This window comes from Sabethes cyaneus, chromosome 1, assembly GCF_943734655.1.
Source record: "Sabethes cyaneus chromosome 1, idSabCyanKW18_F2, whole genome shotgun sequence".
Taxonomy (NCBI): domain Eukaryota; kingdom Metazoa; phylum Arthropoda; class Insecta; order Diptera; family Culicidae; genus Sabethes; species Sabethes cyaneus.
Window position 1 is genome coordinate 164,948,494 of NC_071353.1, and position 27,618 is coordinate 164,976,111.

The 27,618-nt window shown below is 46.2% G+C and overlaps 1 protein-coding gene across 1 annotated transcript; it reads left to right on the forward strand.

The window, feature by feature from the left end:
• The first annotated feature begins 5,431 nt into the window (after positions 1–5,431).
• On the forward strand, positions 5,432–26,761 carry LOC128732864 (protein lava lamp). Its single transcript, XM_053826279.1, has 6 exons — positions 5,432–5,519; positions 6,021–6,190; positions 6,257–8,484; positions 18,523–25,247; positions 25,311–25,592; positions 25,817–26,761. Exons 2-6 carry the CDS (start codon positions 6,077–6,079, stop codon positions 25,900–25,902), a joined length of 9,435 nt encoding a protein of 3,144 aa, XP_053682254.1. The 5' UTR covers positions 5,432–5,519; positions 6,021–6,076; the 3' UTR covers positions 25,903–26,761.
• Positions 26,762–27,618: the final 857 nt, after the last annotated feature.

Consider the following 27,618-nt stretch of genomic DNA (forward strand, 5'->3'; position numbering starts at 1 on the left):
GTACACCGTAAGAGAGATGTCACTACCCAAGCAGCACCATTTGTTGTATGAAGGGTTACGCAACTATAATCGAAACATTCAAGTATGGTAAAAGTTCGCATCAGTTACCTTTATCGAACTGTTATGTGATTGAAAAAGCGCAAGAGGTGGAGCCTATATGCAACCAATTGTTACACATATGTTTTATGAAACATCAATGCGCATTATCTATCCATTCGCGACTACGATATTAAAAGAGATTTTAGGCCTGTTCGCACTCCCACGAAATCCTATGCCGCGTTGTCAAACCTTGCGTGAAAACAAAAACAAAAATACTTCCTTCTCTTTTTTTCTCGCACAAAAACCAATGCGCGTTATCTACATACAAGCAAGTATTCGCGACTACGATACTAAAAGAGATTTTAAGCCTGTTCGCACTCACACGAAATCCTATGTCGCGTTATCAAAATTTGCGTGAAAACAAAAACAAAAATACTTTCTTCTCTTTTTTCCTCGGACAAAAACCAAACAATTATTGTCAATTGCAAGGAAAATTGTACCATCCAAAGTGCGATATCGCTCATAAAAGTGCTATTTTGCACTAAATCGTTTCGGTTTCTTCGGCGCACTTATTGCTTGGAATATAACAAAAAAGTGCGCCGAAGATACCGAAACGATTTAGTGCAAAATAGCACTTTTAGGAGCGATATCACACTTTGGATGGTACAATTTTCATTGCAATCAGCAATATAAGCAACTTTGTAATCGCGAATTATGTTTAGCAGGAAGCAAATTTCCTCTCTGGTCTCCAAGACGGTCTCCAAAATTATTTACATTAATATCCTTAATGCGAAACAAAACTTTAGTTTTTTGGGCCTATTATGAGCTAATCTTCATGCCATTCAAAATTTATCGTGCAAAATATAATTTTGCTTTGTATTATTTGATACGCTTCGTGAAAGTTATTAATTTGTTAATTTTCAAGTTTAAAGAATTAAACCAGCCAGATTAAGAAATCGTTTACGATGCAAAAAAAGCGGTTTAAAATCGAACTATTTTATATTTATTTATATTTGTTTATATTTGTTTGGTTACATTTTATTTGAAAATATGCCGTAATCAACATGATGCAACATCATGTGACATTATTGTTTAGCAATGACATTATAATAACACGATGTTGCGATGAAGTTTCATGTTACTAGATATAGACTAATATATTTGTGACAGCCAGTATAAGTATTGGATAACTTGAATCTAACGTATTAATAACATGAAGTTGCTTATTTGTTGCGTGTTTCAATACTATAACCGGTGAAGTTTTTTGTAATTTAAACAAGACCAAATAGCAACATGGAAGATGTTGCAAGTGCTGCTTGGGTAGTGTCTTATTCAAAAGTTTACACACCTTTTGCGTAAAATTTTATATGAGTATAAATGTCTGTTCTCTGTGGGCAGCGTAAGACAGATGTCGCTAGTGTTTTGTTTAAAAGCTTTACACACCATTTCAATGAGATTATATATGAAAATAAATGTCTGTTCTCTGTGCTTAAATGCTACTTAAATGCTATTTTTGGCAAAATATGCGCCTGCTTTACTGCTAGCTCTCTTATAGTGCTGACAATGCTGATTTGCAGCTAGTTACCGACAAGAAGAATTTAAATAGAATTGTGGATGCCAATTTACAACAGTTATGCAGTCAAAAGGCTGATAAAGAGCAGCCTGCAGTATAAAACGCCAGGGATGCTAATAAACGACTGATTTACTGCTTATTTTAATGCTTATAGGTTACCTGGGTGAGGAGGAAAAAGTGCCAGAAGGAGGGCAGAGATGGTGATGAGCTGGAACAACTATTCCGGGCTAATGATACCCGCAAGTTTTACGAGAAGGTGAACCAAACTCGCAAGGCCCACACACCAAATTCTGACATGTGTAGGGACGAGTTAGGGGATCTTATCACAAACGAGCGCGAGGTGGTCGACAGGTGGAAGCAGTTCTTCGATGAACACCTCAACGGCGATATAGCAGCAGGAGACGCAATGGAAGTTAACCTCGGAGTACCTACAAACGACAACAGCGTACCGGCTCCCGATCTCGAAGAGATCCGACGAGAAATCGGGCTGCTGAAGAATAATAGAGCCGCCGGGAAGGACCGACTCCCGGCAGAACTCTTCAAAAATGGCTAAGAACCGCTAGGTACGGCACTTCACTAGCTGATTTCAAGGATTTGGGAAGAAGAGAAACTACCGGAGGAGTGGATGGAAGGCGTAGTCTGTCCCATCTACAAAAAGGGCGACCGGCTAGACTGCTGTAACTACCGCGGCATTACGCTGGTCAACGCCGCCTACAAGGTGCTCTCCCAGATTTTGTTACGTCGTCTTTCCCCAATAGCAAGAGATTTCGTAAGGCATGTATCAGGCGGGCTTTATAGGGGCCCGTGCTACTACGGATCAAATTTTTACTCTCCGACAAATCCTTCAGAAATGTCGAGAGTACAACGTGCCCACGTCACAGAGAACAGACATTCATCTTGGTCTCGGGACGTGTGTAAATGCTCTGCCGCCATTTTTAAAGTAAGTGGCAATGCTCCCGCTACGTGGCGCTCGCGTCACTGACAGAATGGGCTTTGATTGTCAATGACTGTCAACGCATGTCAAAGCTTTCGTCATATTTTCACCAAAGCATTTCGCAGATGCTACAGCAACTAACGTATTGTTTACCCAATATATCAAACTTGAAATTAAGTAAACATCAAAAATAATAATGATTGAATGATTCCGAGAATCTGTGTTTCTGTTTCAGAAACGAACGTACCAGATAGAGGTAGCGCAATTGCCATCTAACTTTCGCCAATGAATTAACATTAAACAAGACTACATACATGGCGATAAAGGTGATTCCGATTCACGTGCCATTGGCATACAGACCGAGAATAAGCCATGATTTAGCGGCCGACACCTCCGAGATCATTGAAACAATGCCAAACACTGCACCATCGGCGGACGTCGATGAAGTGGTAGGTTTTCCGAAATCCACAGTAGAAAGGTTACTGCTAGTCCCGCCGCTGTGGAGTAAAACGATGGAATGGCACGATCCAATGTGAAAAAACTTTCAATTTAACACCAATTTGCCTTACTTTTGAAAATAAAAGGAAAAGTTGAAATGCTGTTCAATTTTTCCATTTTCAGCGACGTTCAACAAATAACATAAACAAAATCGAGCAACAACCGTTGCTACAGTTACTGCCATCAGAGTAGCCAGTATTTCTAATAGATAATGACACGGATATATAATAAATATGGCAACAAGGATATTGAACAACTGGTGCACCGTAAGAGAGATGTCGCTAGTGTCTTGTTCAAAAGTTTACACACCGTTTGCATGATATTTTATATAAGCATAAATGTCTGTTCTCTGTGCCCACGTGTCATCCCAAGTAACATTTTTGTTGTATAATAGCTAATTAAACTATAATACAGCTGATTTCCGTGGAATAAGTGTTTGATAAGCTATTATACAACAAAAATGTTACTTGGGATATTTTCGTGGATTTCAGAGCAGCATACGATACCGTTGAACGCGAACAGCTATTTCCGGACAAACTGACGCGACTGATCAAAGCTACTCTGGAACGAGTGATGTGCTCACTCTCAAGTCTTTTCGAATCGCGCAGAGGGTTACGGCAAGGGGATGGATTGTCCTGTGTGTTATACAATATCGCTATTGAAGGTGTGACCCGGCGAGCGGGCATCGAAACGTGAGAAACGATCTTCAGCCAGAGCAGCCAACTCCTACTGTTTTACCTGACTCACTGCGAATATGCGTATTATTGAAATAAAACGTAACCATACGCTTTATTCGTTTATAACGCATATGCGGTTAATATCGATAACAAACGATTTTTTGTAAGTTGTGCTTTTGTTATTGCATTTAATTTGTAAAAAGTTGCATAAATAACAATTCAGTTTCACAATACAATTATTGCGGACTACTGGCACATGCAATATAACGTTTAAGTACGTTATTTTTAGTGATCAAAATTAACGATATTTTCGATACAAGGGCGATATTTTTCGAAACCTTTCGAACCAACACGATCCCGCGAATACAACGCATTTCGCAGTGAGTCAGGTAACACAGTAGCCTTTGCAAATGACCTCGACATCACTACTAGAAACCGTGGGACGGCGGAGGCAATCTACGCCAGACTAAAAACGGAGGCTAGGAGGATAGGGCTGCAAATTAATGCGTCGAAAACCAAATATATGGTAGGAAGAGGCTCCCGAGAAAGTAACGTTTGCCTCCCACGGACAGTGACTATTGACGGCGATGAACTGGAAGTGGTTGATGAGTTCGTATATTTGGGATCTCTGGTCACCGCCGACAATAATACGAGTAAGGAGATCCAACGACGCATTCAAGCTGGAAATCGAGCCTACTTTTCCCTGCGCAAGACGTTTCGATCTAGGAACATACGCCACCGCACAAATCTGACGATGTACAAAACGCTTGCCGTTTTTGAACGAAAAGTGTTGCGGACTATTTTTGGCGGAGTACAAACGGAAAGCGGAGAGTGGCGGAGACGTATGAATCACGAGCTACAGGCTCTGCATGGAGAGATTCCCATCGTACACCTGGCGAAAGTTGTGTGGGCCGGCCACGTTGCAAGGATGCTGGAAGACTGTGTAGTAAAATCCGTTCTCTTTAAGAATCCCACCGGCACCAGGAGTAGAGGGGCTCAATGTGCACGATGGCTCGACCAGGTTGAAGCCGACTTGCGTGTGTCGAGACGCGCAACGAATTGGTAACGAGTAGCCCAGGACCGAGTACAATGGCGAGTAATTCTTGATACGGCAAGAGCCACCACGGCTCTCGGCTGAATAACTAACTAACTAATGGCGGTGAAAGTGGCAGGGGTTTGGGAGAGGGCTGCCGGACGAGTGGATTGAGGGTGTGGCTTGTCCGGCTCAAAATAATTTTCACAACCGTGCGAATGGATCATTGAATCTAACTAGTTTTGGACAAACACTGATAGTATTGTCAATTGCAAGGAAAATTGTACCATCCAAAGTGCGATATCGCTCATAAAAGTGCTATTTTGCATTAAATCGTTTCGGTATCTTCGGCGCACTTTTTCGTTATCTTCCAAGTGATAAGTGCGCCGAAGATACCGAAACGATTTAATGTAAAATAGCACTTTTATGAGCGATATCGCACTTTGGATGGTACAATTTTCTTTGCAATTGACAATATATTCAACAAAACGAAATTTACTCCGATTTTTCCAAATTTTAAGTAGAACACAATGATCGTGTTACAGCAGCCCCCATCATCTTTGTACGCCCATGCAAAAAACATATGATTGTCAAACTGATCGATTTTCGAACGGCAATAAACCGCTTGCCAACACTGTTCTCTATCTGGCCGTCATTCATTCGGATCCGTCAAATCAATGGTTTGCAAAGTCGAAGTGATGATGTGTAATTTTGTGTTTGTTGGATTGATGTTCTGCGAAAAATAGTGAATATTCAGTGTTAAAGGTACTTATTTTGGCACAAAACTATAGCTAGAATGTTGCCACGGATGTTGTGCGTTGTTTGTTCTAAAAAACTCCTAGAGGGATGAATTTGTTTAAGGTCTAGCTCAAATTTAAACTTCCATTCGTCGCTTTCGTCACCATTAATGGAAGCTGACTTTGACGTCACCCTCGTCTCGCTCGCTTCGCTAGCAGCGAAGCAGAATGAAAAAGCTTAATAATTTTTTATTTTGTTCGATCAAGAAAAAAATTGCGAAAGCAGCAATGGAATTTTTCAATCAAACTGATTCCACCCCGTCTGCCTTTGGCAGGCAGGCGGCGTTGCAGTTCCGACTGACTGCACAAGCACAAGTTATGCCATAATTAGTGGCTTTTTCGCAGTGTTGTACTTGTACAGTCGCGCTTTCAGCCAAAGACCGCAGTGAAAGTGATGTTTTTTTTTGTCTCGCCTCGCCTTGTTGACTTTGACCTAAATTTGCATATTTTGTTCAACTTTTTTTTGCAGCGAATATGTTGGTATCGTTGTGATAGGAAATAGTTGAAGATAGTTACAGGAAAATAATGTCCGGACAGGAACCGGGCGGAGGTCCGCCTTCGGCGGTAGATCCCGGTGGGTCATCCGGAAGGGTGACACCCGACTTGAGCAGCTTGCAGGAGAGTTTTAACCAACAGCAGGTGAGTTTTCTGTGTTTCAAAAACCATTAACAAAGACTCGTTAATGTTTGGTTACTTTTGTGATAGGCCAAAATAACGGCCCTGCGAGAGCTGGTACGTCAAACCGAGTTTGCTCATGGTAAGAAGACAGCATCGGCACAGGAGAAGGTAAAGAACATTGCCCAACGGCTGACGCAGTACAAAACCAAGGCGACTAAGTCGCGACTGAGCCGAGCATCAAGCTCAGAAGTGCAGATGGATTTGATGGGAACCCGAATCAACGAAGAGGACAGTAGCTTCGATTTGTCGGGGATAGACTATGAAGAACAGCAGCATATGTCGCTGCCGGTTTTGCCGATGATGGCCACACGCGGTCGTTCCGAGACACCAGGAAGTGAAAAAATTACCCTCTTGCGGCAACAGATGGAGCAGAACCGGCTGAAGATGGCCGAACGCGAGAGTCACAAGCGTGAGATGGAGGAAAAGGTTAGTGAATTGAAACATAAGCTGGAGAGTACCCAGCAAACGCTCGAGCGGTCCGTGGAATTCGGTCGTTCAACAGGCGATTTGACGCTTCTGACGCCGATGAAGATGGGACGTTTTGACTTTAACAAATCTACTTCAGATTTGACTCAGCTGGCCGGTACTGGCTATGGATCAGGTTCGAATTTCGACGTTGAACGGTTGAAGTATTTGGAAGGGAGGGTTAAAGTTCTTGAGCAACAGTTGGCCAATAAAGAAAACATTCCGGTAAAAGATGAACTGATGAAGGATATGGAAAGAAAGATCTTAGATCTTGAGGAAGCTTTGAAAGAGAAAGAATGCATTATCGAAGCTCGGACGCAGGCAGTTTCATTGATGTCGGAAAATCTGTCCCTAAAGGGGAAGAATACGGTCGATCTGCTGGAAGACACCAAACAGGAGATGTACCGAATGCAGTCCAATTTCGTTCAAGCCGAATCTAATTTGAAAGCAGAGTTGAGTCGTCTCCAGCTCGAGCTAGATGAAAGAAATAGCAAAATATCTAACCTGGAGGAGATGAACAACATTTTGGAAACCGCCCGTTACGATCTTACGGTTGAAAACTCCAGCTTAACACAGAAACTTGAAGACGTACAGGACTTCAGTACCAAAATCAGCGAACTCAACAAGGTAAATCAAAGCTTACAGCATAGAATCGTCGAGTTGGAAAGCCAGAAATACGAATTTATTACCGACGCCGAGGTGGAGCAGGCTAAATTCGGCGAAACCGACGAAAAGTACCGCGAGTTGCTCGATCGTATTCAAGAATTGGAGGAAGAACTAGCCAGAAAGGCAACTCCCGAAGATGATTTACTGGAGAAAATTCGTTCCTTAGAGGCAACCATCGAAGCTCAAGCGCAGCAAATCGAATCCTTCACGCAGCAGCAAAGCGAGCTGCAAGAAAACCTCCAGGAAAAGACCGTCGAGCTGAACGTTCTCACCGCTAACTTCTCCGTCCTTCAGGAAAAACTTAAAACGGCCGGTCCCAAGCCACTGTTCCCGAAAACGGCCGACGAGGAAGCCGAAGGAGAAATAAACAAACTAAAACACCAACTGGACGAGGCCAACAAAGCCAGCATCAAATCGAAGCTCAAAATTAAACAACTTCAAAAACAGGTCGATTCTTTCAAGAAAACATCCAGCGTGCACGAAGAGGTGGTTCGGCTAACCGACGAAGTTCAAAACCTGACCCAGCGTCTGGCAGAGGTCGAGGAAGAGAAGGGTAACCTCCAACTGCACCTGGTTAACTACGATGGTTCCCTGCCGGATTCGGAGTTGGAGAAACGAATCAAAATCCTGGAAGCGACCTGTCAGAATCAAACCACCGCCATTCAGTTGCTGGAAGAACAGAAACTGGACCTGTCGGAAGATTTGAACAGCAGCCGGCACCAGCTGGCCGCGATTCGGGACCAGGTTAAGGGAGACGAACAGTCCGGACGCATTTCGTGCCAGATGTCATCGATCGATTTGGAGGAAAAGCTGGAACGTTGTGTTAGCGAGCGGGACCAGCTGGCCGGCCAGCTTCAGCGTCTGGAGCAGGAGAAACTGCAACTGCAGCAAAAGCTGGATCGCTACATGGTGGAAAATATCGAACTGTTGGATAAGATCGAAAAGCTTAGCCTGGAGAAGGTTAGTTCGGCCGAATCGATCGAGATCGTGGAAGGGCTTACGCCGAAGGAGAAGCAGGAGATCGAGTGTTACGAAGCGGCCGCGGCGGCGGCAGCAGCCGGACGTGCGGACGAACGAAGCGAGTCGGACGAGAAGGACGACACCGGGTCGGATGAAACCGATAAGTGAGTACGACTGTGTGTGGATTTTTTTTAGTTTATAACGGTTTATAAAGTATGAATGCATCACTCAGCAGATTTTTTTCATTAAACCATTCATTATCATGTGTTCATTGAATGAAAGTGACTCATTTTGAATAGTTTGTTGTTACATCGATTTTAGGTAGTGGGCTACAGCCTCAATTTTGGAATCATTTTAAAGTCAATGTCATTTTGTTTATGACCATCCTTTTATGCACTCAAAATTTTCTGGACCAAAGTTTTGGCAAGTTTGGTGGCATTCGCCGTTGATTTTAATTTTGTTACAGTCTCTTTTTTCGAAACCCCGAACATAGAGAAGCAGGCGTGGACATAAAAGTTGTAGGCACCAGTAAACCACCGTTGCTAAGCAACTAATGTTACGGAAAAAGCTTGTTGATTATTTTCCATCACTTTAAGGACTCCTTTCTTAGTATCGAAATTGTAAATTACACTTGCAGATATTAGGTACCTATTTGATGTGCATATTCAGCAGAGAGTGTATCATTTTACATCTACATCCGATTGTAACACTTGGTTTATGTACCTTGTCACCCTGGTCGGCAACGCAAACCAAATCTTCCTAGGCTCTAGTAAGCCATCTCTTGTACGAAACCGAAATTCTGAAGATGATATTTACTCGGACAATGACCTGTCACAAGACCGGTAAGCGTGCTAAAATCTCTTTTATTGAGACTCACCTACTTTTGAGTAACCTTAATACTCGGCGTTATAATTTTGTAATTGGCCAATCCAATTGGCCATGCCTGTTCGGCTCTCCTATTGTTTCAGTTCAGCTCACCCTTCAGCACACAATGAAAGATTCGGCAGAGTGAATATTCTGCACCAGTGAAAAGAGGGAGGCTTCTCGGTGAGAAATGGTTCACTGTGACTGTCAGTGACCTGCTTAATGCAACAAGGGCAAATTACTGTGAAGGGTGCCCTGGTGCTCCACAGACTCCGTTGCGGCTGAGAATTTATAGAACCCCCTCCATCACTCATTCCTCGGCATGGGTCGCGTCAGACCTTGGATTAGGAGTTTATCCATTCAAGTCTTTATGCAATAGCCAGGGATAACATCTATTAGAACCATGTTCCTTTTAGGGGCTTTGGACCCTCGGTTCTGGTTCTCATTAGCTTTCCCCTTCAACTTCACTGCCTCAAAAAATATGACCCTACGAATTACTTACCCAGCCTCTCATATTGGTAAATTTAGAAACTACCACAACAGACGGTGTTGCTAATCAACCACGCGTTAATTGATGGAAGGCACCTCTCGGATATCATCGATGTTAGAACCTATCGTGGTGCAAATATCGATTCTGACCACCATCTGTTGATGGTTAAAGGGGTTAAAGACTTTCCGTTGTTACCAACATTCCGAACCATCCGGAATTCGGTTCAGTGTATTGAACGTTGATAGCTGTGTTTTTACCACCCGCTAAGTTTTCGATATTATTTTACTTGTTTTTCGTTTGTTTTATTGTTTTTTCTTTGTGAAGAGGGCTAACAAAGATTGCCTGTGGCGTTTTTCAATAGTAATTTTAATAATCGAACAAAATCGAAGTGACTACGAGCTTTTAGGTGATCTTGTTCGACTGTTTTGTTTACATCTTGTACGAAGCCAGTGCCAGTGCTACACGGAAATAAATCTGCACGCTGCGTGTACCTGCTGTCAGAGTGATCCTAAGGGCATCCATATCGGCGGTCGCATACCGTACACTTTAACAAGAATTGATATTTTTCGAGTCAATATGACCAACTGTTCCGTTTGTGACCGCAGTGCTAAAACACTGAAAAAAGCAGAGGATCATATTACATGTATGGGTTTTTGCGACCAAGCCTGCCATGTCCGGTGCGCTGGTTTCAACGGCCCGTTCTCGAAGATTCTCCACGAAAACCCAAACCTATTCTGGATGTGTGACGAGTGCGTAAAACTAATGAAGTTTACGCGCTTCAAAAGTGTGGTTTCGTCTCTCGGAAATGTCATCTCTACCGTCATCGAGGGCCAAATAAATGGAATCTCTGAACTCAAAGACGAAATTGTCAGGAATAACCATCAGGTTGCAAAACTCGCCGACAAGGTCAATGCTGCAACCCCGATGCGGATACCTGACCGCGATCGTCCTTTAAAAACGTCGCCGAGGTGACTCGGTGACTCCGAATAAACCGACCACCGGAACGAGGCCCGTCGAGAACCGTGATAAGCTTGTGGTCAGTTCCCCACCCAATTTATTCTGGGTGTACTTGTCGCGTTTCCACCCTACCGTGACCACTGACGTCGCCGAAGGACTAGTTCGGGATGGCCTACAGATTCGGGATGCCATTCGAGTTGTTCCCTTAGTAATAAAGGGTACTCAACTCCAGTCGCTAAATTTCGTGTCCTTCAAGGTTCGCATTCCCTTGAAATACAAAACTGCGGCTTTGACCCCCGACTGTTGGCCACAAAGAATCGCTTTTAGCGAATTCGACGACGTTCGTTCGAATCCAGCGGTATGGCTTCCCCCTATCTCAACCGCTCCGCCTGCAACTCCAGCCGTTAGACCACCCGGTAACCCTGATGTCGACACCTTATCCGTGACTCGGATGGCGCTGGACTCTCCAGCCCCTTTAGAGCCGTAGGTAGACTTCAGACGCCTAGTTGCTGAAATTCAGGCGATACCGGAATGCATCGAGTACAGCATCATGAAAGCCCCTAACCCCGTCGTCGTCTCTATCTCCACTCACTAACGAGGTACTTGACTGCTACAGCACTGCCACCATGCAACAAGTCAACAACATTGCTAACGAAAACGGTCGCTTTCTCGATTTATGCTTTGCTAGTGCGCAAGTTCAGGCTCCCGCAATAGCGATGGCTCCTTCCCCGCTTGTTAAGGACGTTCCACATCATCCACCCTTGCTGGTTACTAACCGTCAACAAATACGTCTTGACGCGACTAGTGCACCACCGATCGTTTACTATGATTTCGTCCGTGCGGACTTCAGGGAAATCCAAAGAACCCTGACTAGCATCAATATCCTCTCCAATATCCTGAACTACGCTATCGATCGACATGTCCCAAAAAGAACCATGCCCGCTCTGAAGCAGATACCCTGGGTAAACGCTATGTTACGACGTCTGAAATCCGAGAGAAAGACCGCTCTCAAGAAATTTTCAAAATATCGAACGTTGCCACCCCGGTACCACTACTTGTCGATCAATACGCGTTACAAACGATTGAGTCGCTCCTGTTTCCGGAACTACCTGAGCAACATCGAACGGAGACTGAAAAGGAATCCCAAATCTTTTTGGAAGCACGTCAACGAACAGCGGAAGGACAACGGGCTTCCTTCGGGTAGTGAAACTGCCAGTAACACAGAACAGATTTCCCAACTATTCGCGCGGAAATTCTCCAGCCTATTTACTGACAAAAGATTGACAAGAGAAGAAATTTCCGCAGCCATTCAGTGCGTCCCCGTACTTAGCAATTGCTTAACTCACCTTTCCATCGACGACGCGATGGTCATATCAGCCGTCGCGAAGCTAAAATCCTCTCGTTCACCTGGACCGGATGGTACTCCGTCTGTTCTGCTGAAACAGTGTATCAACGCCTTGGCTGCTCCGATGAGCCACCTGTTCAGTTTAGCAATCAGTACAGGTGTCTTCCCAACTATATGGAAATCGGCATACATGTTTCCTGTTCATAAAAAGGGGATTAGGAGAAATGTGAATAACTATCGCGGCATCTCTGCACTAAACTCAATATCAAAACTGTTCGAGCTTGTTGTGTATGCACCTGTATTTGCATTCTTTAAGCAATATGTCGCGGTCCACGACAACCAATCTTCTACCTCTTACGTCCGACGTGATAAAAAGTTTTGACGACCGGTCGCAGGCGGACGTTTTTTACACGGACCTTTCCGCCGCTTTCGACAAATTGAACCATCGAATCGCCATCGCCAAACTGGACAAACTCGGAATCGGAGGCTCGTTGCTACGATGGTTTAATTCCTACCTCTCCGATCGCCACCTAGAAGTTAGCATCGACGGGTTCACCTCCAGACCATTCACTGCTAACTCTGGAATTCCACAAGGTGGCCATCTCGGACCTTTGGTTTTCCTCGTCTACTTCAACGATGTCAACTTCCTGCTTAAATGCCCGCGACTCTCTTTTGCCGACGATCTGAAGCTGTATGCTAAAGTCGATAGTCCGTCCGACGCCGCGTTCCTGCAAGAGCAGCTACTGATTTTTGCAAAACGGTGCACAGACAACCGCATGCTGCTAAATTCCGACAAATGTGAAATAATTACATTCCCAAGGAGATTGAACCATCTCGTTTTCGACTACATTCTATCAGACGTGCCTCTACGCCGCGAAAATTGTGTTAAGGACTTGGGAATACTGCTTGACTCTAAGCTTGACTTCAAACAGCACATCGCATATATTGTCGATAAGGCCTGCAGGAATCTGGGATTTATCAAGCGGATCGCCAAGAACTTCAACGACATCTACTGCTTCAAAACTCTCTACTGGGCTCTTGTCCGGTCCGACCTTGAGTACTGCGCTCCTGTGTGGAGTCCGTACTACCAAAATGGAGTTGACCGAATCGAGTCAGTGCCGATTCATACGTTTTGCACTTCGAAGATTGCCCTGGAACGACCCCTTTCAGCTGCCCTGCTATGAACAACGCGCAGACTCACCGATCTTGACCCGTTGAACACTCGTCGCGACGTGATCAGAGCAATGGCTGTCGCCGACATGCTGACCTCGAGAGTGGATTGCCCATGTCTACTCACGAACCTCAACATATACGCCCAAAGTCGTGTTCTACGCAACGGTCCATTTCTGCGTGTACCGCATCGGCGAACCATCTATAGCACATTTAGCACAATCATCGGTCTGCAACGCCATTTCAATCGATTTACATATAGCTTCGACTTAAACGTCAGCCGCAAACTCGTTTCCTGGCACTAGCACGTAGATTCTAGTTTAAGTGTATCAGTAGAGCCAGTAGGCCTTTTGATATTGTTATACAAATAAACAAATAAACCATCCCCCGTCACGATACAATCTGGAACGACTCAAGTTAGCTGAAGTCGCTGCTGAGTACGCCCAATACTTTGCGACTGTGCTGCCGTGTAAGGGTGGCCTAAACGAAGCCCCTCTCGAAGACTGCTGGAATAGTGTTAAGGCAGCCATCAACAACGCAGCGGAAGGTGCCATATTGAGTTCGCTGAAAGCAGTCGACGTAACGACTGGTTCGACGAGGAATGCCAAAGGATGTTAGACGAGAAGAATGCAACGTGGGCGTTGATGCTGCAGCAAGAGACCCGTCAAAACGTGGAACGATATAGTCAGAAACGAAGACAGCAATCCCAGTTTTTCCGGGATAAGAAGCACCGCCTGGAAGAAATGAACTGCAAAGATATGGAACAGTTTTATCGTCAGGAAACGCGTGAATTCTACAAGAAAGTGAACGTATCCCGCAAAGTCTTTGTGCCGCGAGCCGAAACATGGTGGGATAAAGACGGAGGTATCTTGTCGGATGAAAGTGACCTATTTGGCGCTCAGACGGAATACCAAGACAGCAGGCGAATAATTACATCAATACGTCACGTGTCGACCCCCACAATAGGTATCCCAACGGAACTTATCAAGATGGGTCAGAGTAGGTTGGCTACATGTCTGCACAGGCTGATAGTCCGGATCTGGAAAACCGAACAGGTGAGGAGTGGACGGAGGGAGTAATATGCTCAACATACAAGAAGGGCGACAAGTTGCAATGTGAGAACTTTCGTGGAGTCACAACTCTCAACACCGCATATAAAGTGCTTTCTCAGATCATCTTTCGCCATCGAGCACCACTAGCTAGTAGATTCGTGGGAAGTTATCAAGCCGTTTTTGTGGACGGGCGATCGACAACGGACCAAATCTTTTTGCTGCAGCATATCCTCCAAAAGTGTCGCGAATTCCAAGTCCCTACGTACCACCTATTCGTAGATTTCAAAGCCGCCAACGATACTATCGACCGTGAAGCTGATAACACTGAACAAGACCACGATGCATGGTGTACAGTGCTGTGTGAGGATATCGGGCGCGTTATCAAACCCGTTTGAACCACACAGGAGACTTCGACAAGGCGATGATATTTTCCGCCTCCTGTTCAACATCGCGCTAGAAGTGTTTCAACATGCAGGCACAATCTTAAATAAATCTAGTTCTATAAATGCCCCATACATAAAGTTTTCGGTGAACCAAGTGCAGAACAGCCCTGCCCGGAGGCAAAGGAACGCTCATGGAAGTTCTACGAGAATTTGCTGATGAAACACGATTGCCTTATTTCAAACAAATTCCTGGACAAGAATTATATTTCATTTGATCAGCAAATTGCCTCGGAAGACTGCAAAATGAAAACGAAGAGCTTCTACCATGAATCAAAAAATCAAGCAGAAAAAGTATCTTTTGAGGAAGTAGCTGCTTTTTCTGAACAAGCGTAAAGTTAATTGGTTTTACTGGCCCAACTTGGCAAGCTACAACCACCTATAGGCTACCAAATTCGACCAAACAGTGGTACAACGACAATGGCCTCAGTGTGGTTCAAGGCGAGCGGTAAACATCTGATCCGTCGTGGAGCGACCCTCACAAAAACCAGCTTGGTACTCGCCGACAAAGGACTCCACTAACGGTCTCAGTCTGCAGAACAGGATGCGGGAAAGCACCTTGTAGGCAGAATTGAGCAATGTAATTACTCGATAGTTCTTACACTCCAGTCGATGTCCCTTTTTGAAAATTGGGCAAATGAGCCCATCCAACCAGTCCTCCGGCATTTATTCCTCCTCCCAGATCCTAACAATGATCCGGTGGATTGCTTCGAACAGCCACGCGCTTCCCGCTTTTAGAACTTCAGCCGGGATACCGTCCTTCCCAGCAGATATACCGTTTTAAGCTCCTCCTGTGTTGGTGGCTCCACAGCTTGACCATCGCTTACAATTCCTATCCTGTCCCGGCTGATCTTCGCATTTATCTCTCTATTCAACAGTGTCTGGAAGTGCTCCTTCCACCTGGTTGCTGCCGCCGTTTTGTCGGTAAGCAGGTTGCCAGCACTATCATTGCACATCACAGGCATGGCAAAACTCCTGCATCTCACCGTTTTATAGAAACTCCGTGTGTCGTTGCTGGCGTATCGCTCCTCTGCGCCGGCGACCACGTGCTCCTCGTACTCGCGTTTCTTTAGACGATGGATTCTTTTTTCCGCAGCTCAGGTCTCTCTGTACCTCTCTCTGTTTTGACGCGTTGCCGCAGTGAGCATGCGACTCCTGGCCTGGTTCTTTTCATCTGTCACTCTCTGGCATTCGGCATCAAACCAGCTATTGCGCCGTCTTCCACGCGTCGTGCCTACCACCTCTCTCGCAGCTGTTTCGATGGCACCATGGATGTTCCTCCACAGCCCATTTATATCTTCTTCTACCTGCTGTTTTGCGATTCGTTGGTCAAGCTTCCTGACGTACTCCACTGCTACGCCGTCTGCCGTTAACCGCTGGATGTTGAAACGCAGCGTCCTCTCAGTGCGAGCTTTCGCCGTGTTCGACAGCCTTGCGCGAATCTTACTCACTACGAGATAGTGGTCAGAGTCGATATTTGGTCCACGAAAAGACCGTACATCGATAACATCCGAAAAGTGTCGACCGTCAATCAAGACATGATCGATCTGAGAGCTAGAGTCTCCATTTGGATGCCTCCAGGTGTGTTTCCGAATATTCCAACGTGGAAAGTAGGTGCTACAGATAGCCATTCCTCTGGTCGCGGCAAAATTCATGAGCAAAAATAGTAATGGTCCTGAATTGCTACCATGAGGTACTCCTGAATCGTTCTAAAACGATTGAGAAGATCCCAGTTTAATGGCAATTGTGTAAATGCGTACGTTTTTTTGCATTCAACTTGTGCTTCGAAAACGATCATTCGACTGTTTTCTGAATGCAGTCAATCGCAGCCACATGCGAAGACTGCAGCCTACAATCCATGTGGCCCCTCAAGTGAAGCCAACAGTCGCTCTCCCGCTTTACGCTCATATTGAAGAGTGGAAACTGCAAACTAACTGGGAGCATAAGGTGACGAATTTTTTCGTTTCTCTGTTTGTCTCCAAATCGCTTGTCACTCGGCGTCGATCCGATGCAAGGAAAATGTTCGTTTGTGTAATGTGTAGTGGTTGTTTTTTTCGTAGTATTAAATCATACGATAGCGCGGTTGCTCTTCGTTAGTGTGGTGACCAGTCAGATGATTGTTTTGCAGTCGTTCACTACTCCAAACGGTAGAGTAAACTTGATCGAAACGAAAATGTAGGAAAACATCAGAACGCATTCGTTGTGCTGTACAATCGGAGGTATGACTGAGCGAACTGTTTTGAAATAATTTATGGCTCCCAAATGTATGCAAGCACAAATATCTGTATTTGTGGCAGCTCTGAGCTCTGCTCTCAGCTGTTAATTACTGTTTTGATGGTATTCCAGCAGTCCTCGAGTAGGGCCTTGTCCAGTTCGTCCTCTTCCAGCAGCGCAACTTCCAGTGCAGTGAATGCGCAGTGAATAGTTCACGGCGATGTCAAAATCGAATATGATAGTGTGAACCAGAAGTTTGCAAAATGATGGATGAAAACCAGCGGTAATAGACTAATTTAGATAGATGGATATGGATTACATTATGCCAGCTTTGTTTTGAGACGTCAGTTCAATTAAACGGAGAAAGAAAGAAGTCGTGATTGGCAATGGCGAAGCTGCCGGTTAAGTATCAGGATTTCTGGTGACGATTCTGTCCATTTACGCGTCCATTCCGTTATACTGCCGTTTGCCATTCCTTCTTATTCCATGCGGTTGGTTTAACGGAATCGATCTGAAGACCTCTCGTAGTCAAAAAAGATTTTATAATAGGATGAGGGATATTGTAGATGTAGTGATGAGAATCGAGACGTAATCATTAACCATCATGCCATCATAACACTTCCTACTGAAAAAGTAAACTCTTTATCGTTTGGCGGGGGCCAATCAGTCGCCGTTTCAGTATTTCTGCATAAGAGCCATCACTGGGGACCGTGATATTGGCCTCTTCAGTAACGTTAGCAATGAGCGAGAGCTTCTGTTATTGGCTTTCCGGTGACCCCAGAATCTCCATTTAATAACCTTAATAACTGCATTGTAACTAGAATGATACTGTTTTTGCGGAACCTACGTCTGTAGATTGGCTGCGTGTTCGTGTGAATATGCTAAATTTGCAGACGATTGAACCCCCGAACTCACGGGAGCCCGCCACGTCTGTTCTTGCGCTCATCCTAACAACGAAGGAACGAAGAAGACGCAAAAAAGCCGAATTTCAATTTTAATACTAAGCCAAAGAAGCAATGGAGTTGACTTTAGAGAGTTTGCCTTTCTCGTTTTTGTCTGAAGCTACGTCATGGATTTGAGACATCGATTTCAAATGGGTATATAATATGTTCATTGAATTTGTAATTGTTGTATAAGGAAATAGAGATATTTGAAACACCTTTAAGATGGATGAAAGAGGGCTTAATAGTAGTATAATCATCTCTACTACTCTTCGAAGCATAATCTTAATTTTCCCAGAATTCAATCAACATTCATACTAAGTTACCAACGTTTTCATTCACCATTTCAGATCATTGTAATGACATCATAAAGACGTATTTCACACAAACTCTCATCGACATCTCATTAAGACTTGAACTCATCCTACGTTTAGCATTTACGATTCACTCAATCCAAAATAAATTTCCCCAAAAATGGTATCATCCCGCGTAGGTATACGTTTAATTTCAAAACCAACTCCTCTAAATTGTATGCGTGCTTCCACCACAACAACCACTGTGCTGTGAATAGTTATTTAATTCTAGAACTTTTAGAACTTTCATTCTGATGTGCAAACACCACTCACCACCGAACTTCGTACATTTCTTCACGTAACCCTCTACGTTACAACCCAACGTCTTTTGTACCGAATCATTGAAAACTAATTCTGTTAAAACCAACATTCACAGATCCCATCCACGTGTTGAGGGCGACGATGAACAGCAGCGGCGAATCGCTGGCAGCGGCGGTGACGACGACGACGACCAGCCGGTGGAAGACGAAGAAGATCTAAACGCTAGCTTGGTGAAGCTACGGGAGGAAAGTTCCGAGCTGATGCACCGCATCGAACTGTTTACCAACGAACGGCGGGAGGTACTGGGTAAGCTAGAAGCAATCACAATCGAAAACCAGGCTCACCAGGAGGAGCTGGAAGTGTTGCGTCGGGAGGTTCGACAGTTGAAAGAACAACTGGCGGAGATGGAAGGCGAGAAGGTTACGCTGGTGGGTGAGTTGGATGGGTTGAAGCGCTTGTGCGCTTCGAAACTTGCGGAGGAAGAGGTTAGTGAGACTAGTTCCAGTCAGGGAACGCCGGTTCGGGCGGGTGCCCCGCCCGTAACCGCAGTGACAATCGATCGGGAATCGTACGAACAGGCACTGCGTTCGGTGGACAATGAGGTGACTAATTTTAACCGAAACAAGGATAAGAATAAGAAACTTCAGATTTCGAAGAAGCTTGCCTCGGATGCGAAGAATTTGCAGAAAGTGGCTGCCACTTTGCTGGGGGAGTACTGCCGAAGTGTGGAGGAGTGCGAAGCGATGAAGGCGGAGATTGAGCTGATGAAGGAGAAGGTTGGTGCCCTGCCGCCGCCAGTGGCGGCCAGTGAGGGCGAGGTGTCCGCGCTGAAGGCGCAAATTTTGGAGATTACTAATGCGCACATTGAGAAGGTGGATCAAATCGACCAGCTGCGGCGGGAGGTGGAGAGGAAAAACGAGATGCTGGCTGAGCTGAAGCGTGCCATGGAAGTGTCGAGGGATGCGGAGAAGTCCTCGGATGAAGAGCCGGAACTGTTGAAGATTGAGTTGAACAGTAAGGTGGATGAGATTCGGGAGTTGAAGAAGGAGCTGGAAGCGTTGGCGAGTAAAACGGGTGGTGATATTGAGGAGTTGAAACTGATGATTGTGTCCGCGAATAAGGAGTCGGCGATTTTGAGGGAGCTGGTGGCTGAACAGAAGCAGCAGTTGATTGATTCGTATCAGGAGAACGAGAAACAGATGGCTGATAAGTTGGAGGAGATTCAAAACTATGACGAGCGAGTGGACCGGATGAAGAAGGAGCAGCAGCAGCTGCAGTTGTTTGCAAGTAATCAGAAGGAGGATATTGCTGCTAAGCAGGAGACTATCGACACACTGAACAACCAAATCATTGAACTGTACAAATCGATGGAGGAGAATGCCAATAAAATCATCGAGAAGGACGATGAGGTTCAGTATTTGCAGGAACTGCTGGAATGCAAGAAGGATGAAATTCAAATGTTGCAGGAGAAATTAACCGATAAAGATAATTCGTTGGAAAAGGTTCACCAGCTGCTGGCGGAAGCTAAAGCTCATCCCGTGGTGGATGAGACTCGCGTCAGAGAGTTTGAAGCACGGAACCAGGAGTTGGACGCCAAAAATAAGGAGCTGATGGATAAACTGAAAAAATTTGCTGCCAATTTGAAAAAGAAGAACGTTCAGTGCCAGCAGTTGGAGGAGAAACTGGCGGAAAGTCAGCAACAGATGGAGGAGCTACGCAGTGCTCCGACCTGCGAGGAGGAACTGAGGGCGGAAAATGAAGAATTGGCACAAAAAATGCACCACCTGAACAATGAGCTGCATAAGTTGCTTCAGCAGAAGTACTCGCTGGAATCGGAGAAGCAAGCGATTCAGCATGAGCTTGTGGAGCTGCAGGAGCGCGGTCGGTTGGCTGAGTTGAAGGTGCAGGAAGTGGAACAGAAACTGGCGCAGGCTAGTCAAGAGCTGGCGGATCGCCAGGCGGAGCTCGGTACGTTGCAGGAAGATGCTTCCTCGAAGAGCGTTAAGATAGAGAAGTGTAAAGCCATCATTAAGGAGAAAAACAAGGAGATCCAGCGGCTGCAGGAGTACGAACGGAAGAAGGCCTACCTGGAGGATGAGCTGCGTATGTCTCAGAGCAAGCTGGAGGATTTCCACAATCAGACGCTGCTTCTGGGTAAGTTAAAAGCTGACAAAGAAGAGATGAATGGGGCTTTGAAGGCGGAAGCAGATCGAGTTAAAGAGTTGGAACAGGAGTTGTCCATGGCAGCTGAACGTGTGCGCAAGCTGGAGGTGGATTTGGAACTAGCCGATGAGGAGAATAGGAAACTGAAAAGTCAGATCGTTCGGTTGGAGGAAGGGTTATCGCTGGTTGAGCAACGGAGAAATTCGCTGGAGCGACAGAAGAAGCTGTTGGGCGAAGAACTATCGGAAAAAGCGCAGGAATACAGTCAGCATGAAGACGAACTGATGCAGAGACTGGCAAATCTCTCGCAGCATGACGAAGCGATTGAAGCTAAGCTTAGAGAGAAAGAGGAAAAGTACGGTGAGCTTAGTGGAAGGCTGGAGAACGCTGGACTTATGGTGTGTCAGCTGGAAGAGAAGGTGCAGCAATTGGAAAAGCAGGTGGGCGGTCAAGAGGAAGCCTTCCGAAGGACCACCGAGCTGGAGAATGAAAATTATAACCTCAATCAGCAGATTACGGGTCTTCAGGCGGAGTTGAAGCGAGCTGTGGCCGATGCAGAGAGGAAAGTCACTGAGAAGGACACCGAAATCGATCAGTTGGAGGTTGAGTTGACTAATCAGTTGACGCGAATCGAAAACGAAAGGAAACAGTTGCAGGAAAATCTGGAACGGTCGACCGATCGTAACGCCGATCTGCAGGATGAGATTGTGCGGCTTCAGGAGAGTGTTAATTCTTTGGAGCAGAGCCGGTCGGATTTGGAGAAGGAGGTCACCTGGCTGAAGATGCAGAACGAAAGCCACCAACAGGACGGAGCCGAACTGCAGGAGCTACGGATGCAGATCGTACAGGATCAGACCGAGCTGGAGAATCTGCGGTCGCAGAGTGAGAGTATGGCGCAGAACCATCAGTGTGAGATCAACGCGCTGCGGCAGCAGATTGCCGATATGGAAGCCATTCGAACGCAGCTGAGTCAGAATCAAACCGACGATCAGGTGTTTGTGCAGAATGAAATTATTAAACTGAAGGATTTACTGGAGCAAAAGGAGGAGTTGATAGCGACGCTGCAGATGCAGAATTCACGCATGGAGATGCTTAGCAGTGCGGTGAACAATCCTTTCTCCGGTTTGCAAGGTCCGTCCACCAGCGCTCTGGAGGAGAAGATTCGGGACTTGGAAAATGATGCGCTGTGGAAGGATTCCCGGATAGAGGAGCTTAAAATTGAGAAGGATTTAGCGGAGGGTAGCTTGGAGGAGTTGCGGAAGCAGTTGCAGATGCTCGAACGGAGACTGGAGCGAGACGAAGCGGCTGAGGCACAACTGGTCGAGAAGGGATCTCAACTGGAGGCCATGAGTAAGCAGTTGTTCCAAACGGTAACTCATGCGAAGCAACAGCCACAACAACCGGCGGTTGTTTCCACCTCGCAGTTCTTTTCGTCCCCTTCGCAATCCAGCGCTGCATCGTTGTTTGATTCTGTGGCGGAAAGTTGGGGTTGGAATGAACCGTCGGCCGTTCAACAGAGTCAGGCACCCGCTGAGGCGTCGGCTCTGGGTTCGGGAGAAACGGAAACTCAGAAGCTTCTAGAGGAAATAGCTCAGCTAAAGTCGCAGAATGAAGCGGCACGCAATGAAATCAAGCAGTTGCAGACGCAGATTAGTGCATTTGTTGATCGGGATGATGAGTTCCATCAGTTGAAGGATGAAGTTGATATTTTGCGAGCGCAGAACTCATCTTTCAGTTATGAATTGGAGGAAAAGACTTCTAGAATCCATGGTATTTGCCAGCAGTTGCAGGAGGAACAGATGAAGAACTGCTCGCTGGAGGAGCAACTGAAGAATCAAGAAACCCCAGCTGCCGTTTCCACGGCAGCATCCTTCTTCACCGACTCGCCTGGTCAGGCGCCGGTATTTGAGGAAATTGTCGTTCCGAAGAAGGCATACCTTTGCACTCCGAGTCATTCCGAGGATCGCACCGAGGGTTGGGCGGTAGAAGAACCTATGCTGATGGCATTAACTTCATCGTCTCAAGAGGCCGTTCCAACAGCAGGTTCAGCACACGACCAATGCTTAGAAAAACAAATTAAAGACCAGCAACAGGAGATCGAACAACTGAACGCTCGTCTGGACGAGCAACATCAGCAGAACAGCACCCTCCACGATCAGCTAAACCAGCAGAAGGAATCAACGGAAAAGTCCCTGGAAGCTCTACGAGCTCAGCAACAGCAACACCTGGACACCATCCTATCGGAGAAACAATCCGAACTGGACCAGTTCCGCTCGCAGAGCCAACTGGAGCATAAACAGCTGAAGGAGGAACTGAACCGTCTCCAGCAGGATCGGGATGCCTACCTGCAGCTGCAGGACGAGCTGGAAATAGTGAAAGCCAACAACGCCTCGCTACTGGATGAAATTCGGGAAAAATCCGAAAAGCTGACACGAGTTTGTCACACCCTAACGGAAGCGCAAACTCAGTTGGCAACACTGGAGGAACAGCAAGCCGAACGGGAGCACCAGCCGGTTACGGCGGCCAGCTTGTTCGGTACCGACGCCGGACCGGGCCAGGGGCAGGAGCTTGCCTTCGAAGAAATTATCAAGCCCAAGAAAGCGTACGAAGTACAACCGGCGGTTTCCGTGGAATTGGCGGCGGAGGATGACTGCTGGGGTACGGAGGAAGCCATGCTGGAAGCACGCCATCAGCAGGCCAGCGAGAAGGACGATTACATCCGGCAGCTGGAGCTGGAGAAGGAGCGACTGCAGCAGGAAACCGTCGAACTGAAGGTGAAATCGGGCAAACTGTTGAAGAAACTGAAAGAGTACAAGGTTCGCTGTGAAAGCTTGGAACGGCGATCCGCCTCGGTTGAAACCAGCGAGTTGGACTTGGCCATCCAGGAGGAGTTGAATGGACAGATTCGCGCGTTGGAGGGTAGGTTGAGTGAGTTGCAGAGTGAGCGTGAAAAAAGTGTAGCGGAGAAGGAATCGCTGCTGAAAAGAGTGGACGTGCTGGTGGCGGCCAACGAGCGGTTTACCGAGATGAAGGAACGTCAGGATGTGCAGATCGAAGTGCAGCATGGGAAAATTAAAGAGTTGAATGCCAAGCTGCAGCAGCTGGAGGATTGGAGTGAAAGCAGCGAGCAGAAAGAGAGTAAGCCTGCCGGTGAAGGGTGCTTCGGAGAGGATGTTAGTCAATTAAAGAGTAGAATAGAGGAGTTGACGAGGGAAGCACAGGATTTGCGGGTGGACAATGAAGAACTACAAGCCCTGCTGGAGGAGGAAAAAGCAAACGTCGGCATACTGGAGAAACGAGTTCAGCAGAAGGACGGAGAAATTCAGCTGCTGATGGAGCAAATAGACGCTCTATCGCAGGACTCGCAAGCCATCAAATCCAACTTGGAGAGCTTGAACCAGCAAAAATCACAGGAAACCACGGACCTTAGCCAACGGTTGAACGATCTGATGAGCAAAAACACGGATCTAACGCATCAGATTGAAAAAATGCGCACCGAAAGCTTGTTCCATTCGTCCGAAGAGGAGATCAAGCTGCAGGAACAAGTGCATCAACTGAGCGCACAGTTACAGTACAAGCAGGCGGAAATAGTTCACCTGAACGAGCAGATCGAGCAGCAAGCGCGGGAGGATCAAACCGAATCGCTGGTGCAGGAAATTATCACTAAAAACAAAGAAATTTCGTCGCTGAGATCGCGCATTCAGCAGTTAGAAGCCGATCGGAAAGAAATGGAACATAACCTAACGCTTCAGATAACGCAAGAAATGGCTGCCACTCGCTCGGAGGACAAAGCCCAACCTCGCGTAGCCGAACTGGAACAAACCAATCGGGAACTCCTAGACGAAAAGCATCAGATGGAGCAGGAACTCCAGGTGTTGAACGATCAAGTACTGCGCAGTTTAGAGCTGGAAGATCGCATGAAAGGAACAGTCCTTGAACTTGACGCTAAAAACATCGAAATCGAGGCCCTCAAATCCTCGTTGGAACAACTAAAGCAGGCTCAATCTCAGCCCAGCCCAACCGCAGCCGAGGACGACCTCCGACAGCGAATCGACGCCTTGCTCAAAGAACGAACCGACCAGGAGGCCAACTACCGCATCGCCCTCGAACAGCGAGACGCCCATTGGGCTCAGGTGGTGGAGGAACGTGGCGCACAGGTCGCGGAAAGTTGGAAGCAGCACGTTGACATGCGCGAAACCGAGTTCTCTCTGGTCGAGAGGAGCCTCCGCGAAGAGATTGATCGGTTACAAGCTACGGAAGCTGCTGAACAGCGTCCGGTCGAAGGCGAACAAACGATCGGCGATTCCCCGATCGTCCAACAGATGAAGGAAGCCCTCGAAAACCAGGAGCTGGAGATTGTTACCCTCAAAGAGCAGCTGGCGATTCGTAGTGCGGAATATGCACGACTCGCCGCCCAGGTTGATCCGTTCGCGGTGAAACATGCAAGCAATATGGTTACCAGCGAACCTCGATCTCAACCGACTGACGAAGATAAAGTTCCTCGATCCGAGCTGGAGCTGGCACTGTACGTCATCTACCAGCGGGACATGCGCTGTGACGAGCTCGAGCTGGAGTTACGCAATCTGCTGGAAGAACGCGACGCCCTGCAGCTGCGGCTGTCCAATGCCCTCCGCCAGCAGGAGGAGTTCAAGCGGAAACTCACCGCACCGCCGGAAGGTAAAATTCTATGAAATCCATCAACGTAACATCTTTCATTCTATTTTTTCTAAACCTTCCTAGAAGCATCGGGTGATTCCAGCGACGTCAGCAAGACGACCACCCCGGAAAAGTCGCTTCAGCAAATCGTACAGGAATCGGGCATCAGTGCGGCCGGTTCGTCGTCCGAGGCGTCATCCGTCGTGCTGACCAACAAACTGTCGGAGCTGCATTCCATCGGTCACGCCAAAGACAAGCGGTTGCAGGAGGAGCGCGAACAGCGCAACCGTCAGCTGACGCTGATCCAGCGCGATGTGGCCAACATGCCGCTGGAGGCGGCCGCCAAAATTGCCGGAACCAAAATCAGTAAGTTGCATTCGGTAGCTTTCATCTAGTGGTAAAATGGAGATGCTAGCCGTTTTATTCGTGTGTGCAATCGTAGTAGCCACAGACAAAATTTGTAATTTTAGTTGAATTTTTGATTTATATGTCAGTTTTCAGTTTTCAATATTGTGAATTTTGTAGTTTTAAAGTTGTTTCCACTAACTAAAACGAGTTTAATTTGTGCTTAAATCGTTACTCTATTGTAGCTCAAACCGAATCATCCACGCAACAGCAACAGAGCGCCTCCTCCGTGCTGATCAATTGGATCCTTGGTAAAAAGTCCGATACTTAACCTATCCGGGATTCCGTATCAGCGGTATCAACGCACTGTGTTATCTGATAAAAAAAAGAAAAGCTTTTATTACGCGACCATGCACGCAACGCCAACTGGCCGGTGGTCATCCTCCTCCGGTATGCATGCGTAGCGTGTGCATTGCATGATAGTTAACTAGTTTATTGTGTCTGTCTGTGGTAAATAGCTAGCGACGCCAGGCAAGGAATCAGTTGAGCTGGTAAATTTTAGCGAACGAACCTCCACAAACCGTATGTTACACTTCGTCAACGCAACGTATCCCCCCCGTATCCGTATGTACGTACCATAAACAGAGCGACCGACTTTTGCCGATCGATCGATCGACCGACCCCCTTCGTCTTTTTTTTCCTGCAGTTTCTGTTAGTGACTTTTTTTCCTGTCCGGTAAGAACTGACACACTGACAGGCTGCCCGCCCGAGCACCCATAAAAACATCATTTTATCTAATTCCATTCACCGCACTCGCCCCGATCCTCGTGACTTTAGTTTGCTTTGGCTCTCGCCATGCCACACCAAGTTTAGGGGATCGGCGTTTGCTGAGTTATTCCAAAATCTAGAAACCCGGCGGCAGCAGCAAAAGGGATTTGTTACTACTATCATTGTTGGGGGAAAAAACTTAGGAGAAAACTAATACCGTACTGTTTCTTAACTCTCTCTTCCTGTTCAGTTCAAATTTTGTTTGTTTTGTAATCACACATCAGCCGTTCAGAAGTTGAGTTGTACATGTACATAGTGCCTCACTTTGTGATTTTCGTTCAAATTTTTATAATTATGTATGTTTAACAGAGTGTAATATATAGTTTCCGTTGGTTAACAGTAATAAAATGTGTATACCTAAATTGAAACAGCGAGCGATGCACATTTATTTCTGCGATAGTAAAAGAGTGAACAATTCTTCGCTGTCGAGTGCATAGGGGATTGTTGAAAAAAGGAAACCGAAAAAGTCCTGGGTTTCTTCCTTGAGGGACGTCAGAATGGGAAGTTCCAATATTAACAAAATGTAATTGGACGATTCACTATCTACTATCTTTATCTCCACGTGATGCAGCATAGAGGTGGTGACAACCAAGGTCGTTCGCAGGCAGGAAAGGCAGGCTACTCTCCTCGGATGGCGCAGTTTTCTTAAAGAGCCTGTTCCCAGATCGGGCGGCTCCAATAGTGTGTATCTCAGTCCTATACCCACACATAGATTATGTACCCTTAAACTCCTATAAAAACTGTAAAATTGCTTTGATTAATTTAGTTCGAAAACAGACACTGAGGAAGCCTGCAAGTCGTAGGCGAAATACGTATCTGTTGTGAATAAAATATATATAGTAGAATTAAATTGGATAGGTTTTCTTCTTTTTATTTAAATTCAGAAACCAGATGTTGAAGCAGATTTTGGACCTGGACCTTTTTATTAAATTTTACTCCAGATTTCGGAACAGATTTTGACTAGATTGTAGATCATGTTTTAGACCACTTTTTTATCACATTTTGGACCCAATTTTTTGCCTGGTTTCAGAGCCTTGGTAAGATATTATAGTGGTCCTATCGAAGGCGCGATTAAGCGCACGCTCGTTTCTTAAATCAGTGTTCTTTCCTTTGAAGACTGTGATACATGATTCGTACAACTTCCTATATCCAGTACTTCGCTCACTCGAAAGTGTCTTCCTTAGGTTCAAGCCAAGAGTCAAGGGCGCTTAGCGGGGGC

Excerpts from the sequence above, each read along its gene's own strand:
- LOC128732864 (XM_053826279.1), top strand. The coding sequence starts at position 6,077 with ATGTCCGGACAGGAACCGGGCGGAGGTCCGCCTTCGGCGGTAGATCCC. Across the intron at positions 6,191-6,256 it reads AGAGTTTTAACCAACAGCAG|GCCAAAATAACGGCCCTGCG; the intron begins GTGAGTTTTCTG and ends CTTTTGTGATAG. Across the intron at positions 8,485-18,522 it reads GGGTCGGATGAAACCGATAA|ATCCCATCCACGTGTTGAGG; the intron begins GTGAGTACGACT and ends CAACATTCACAG.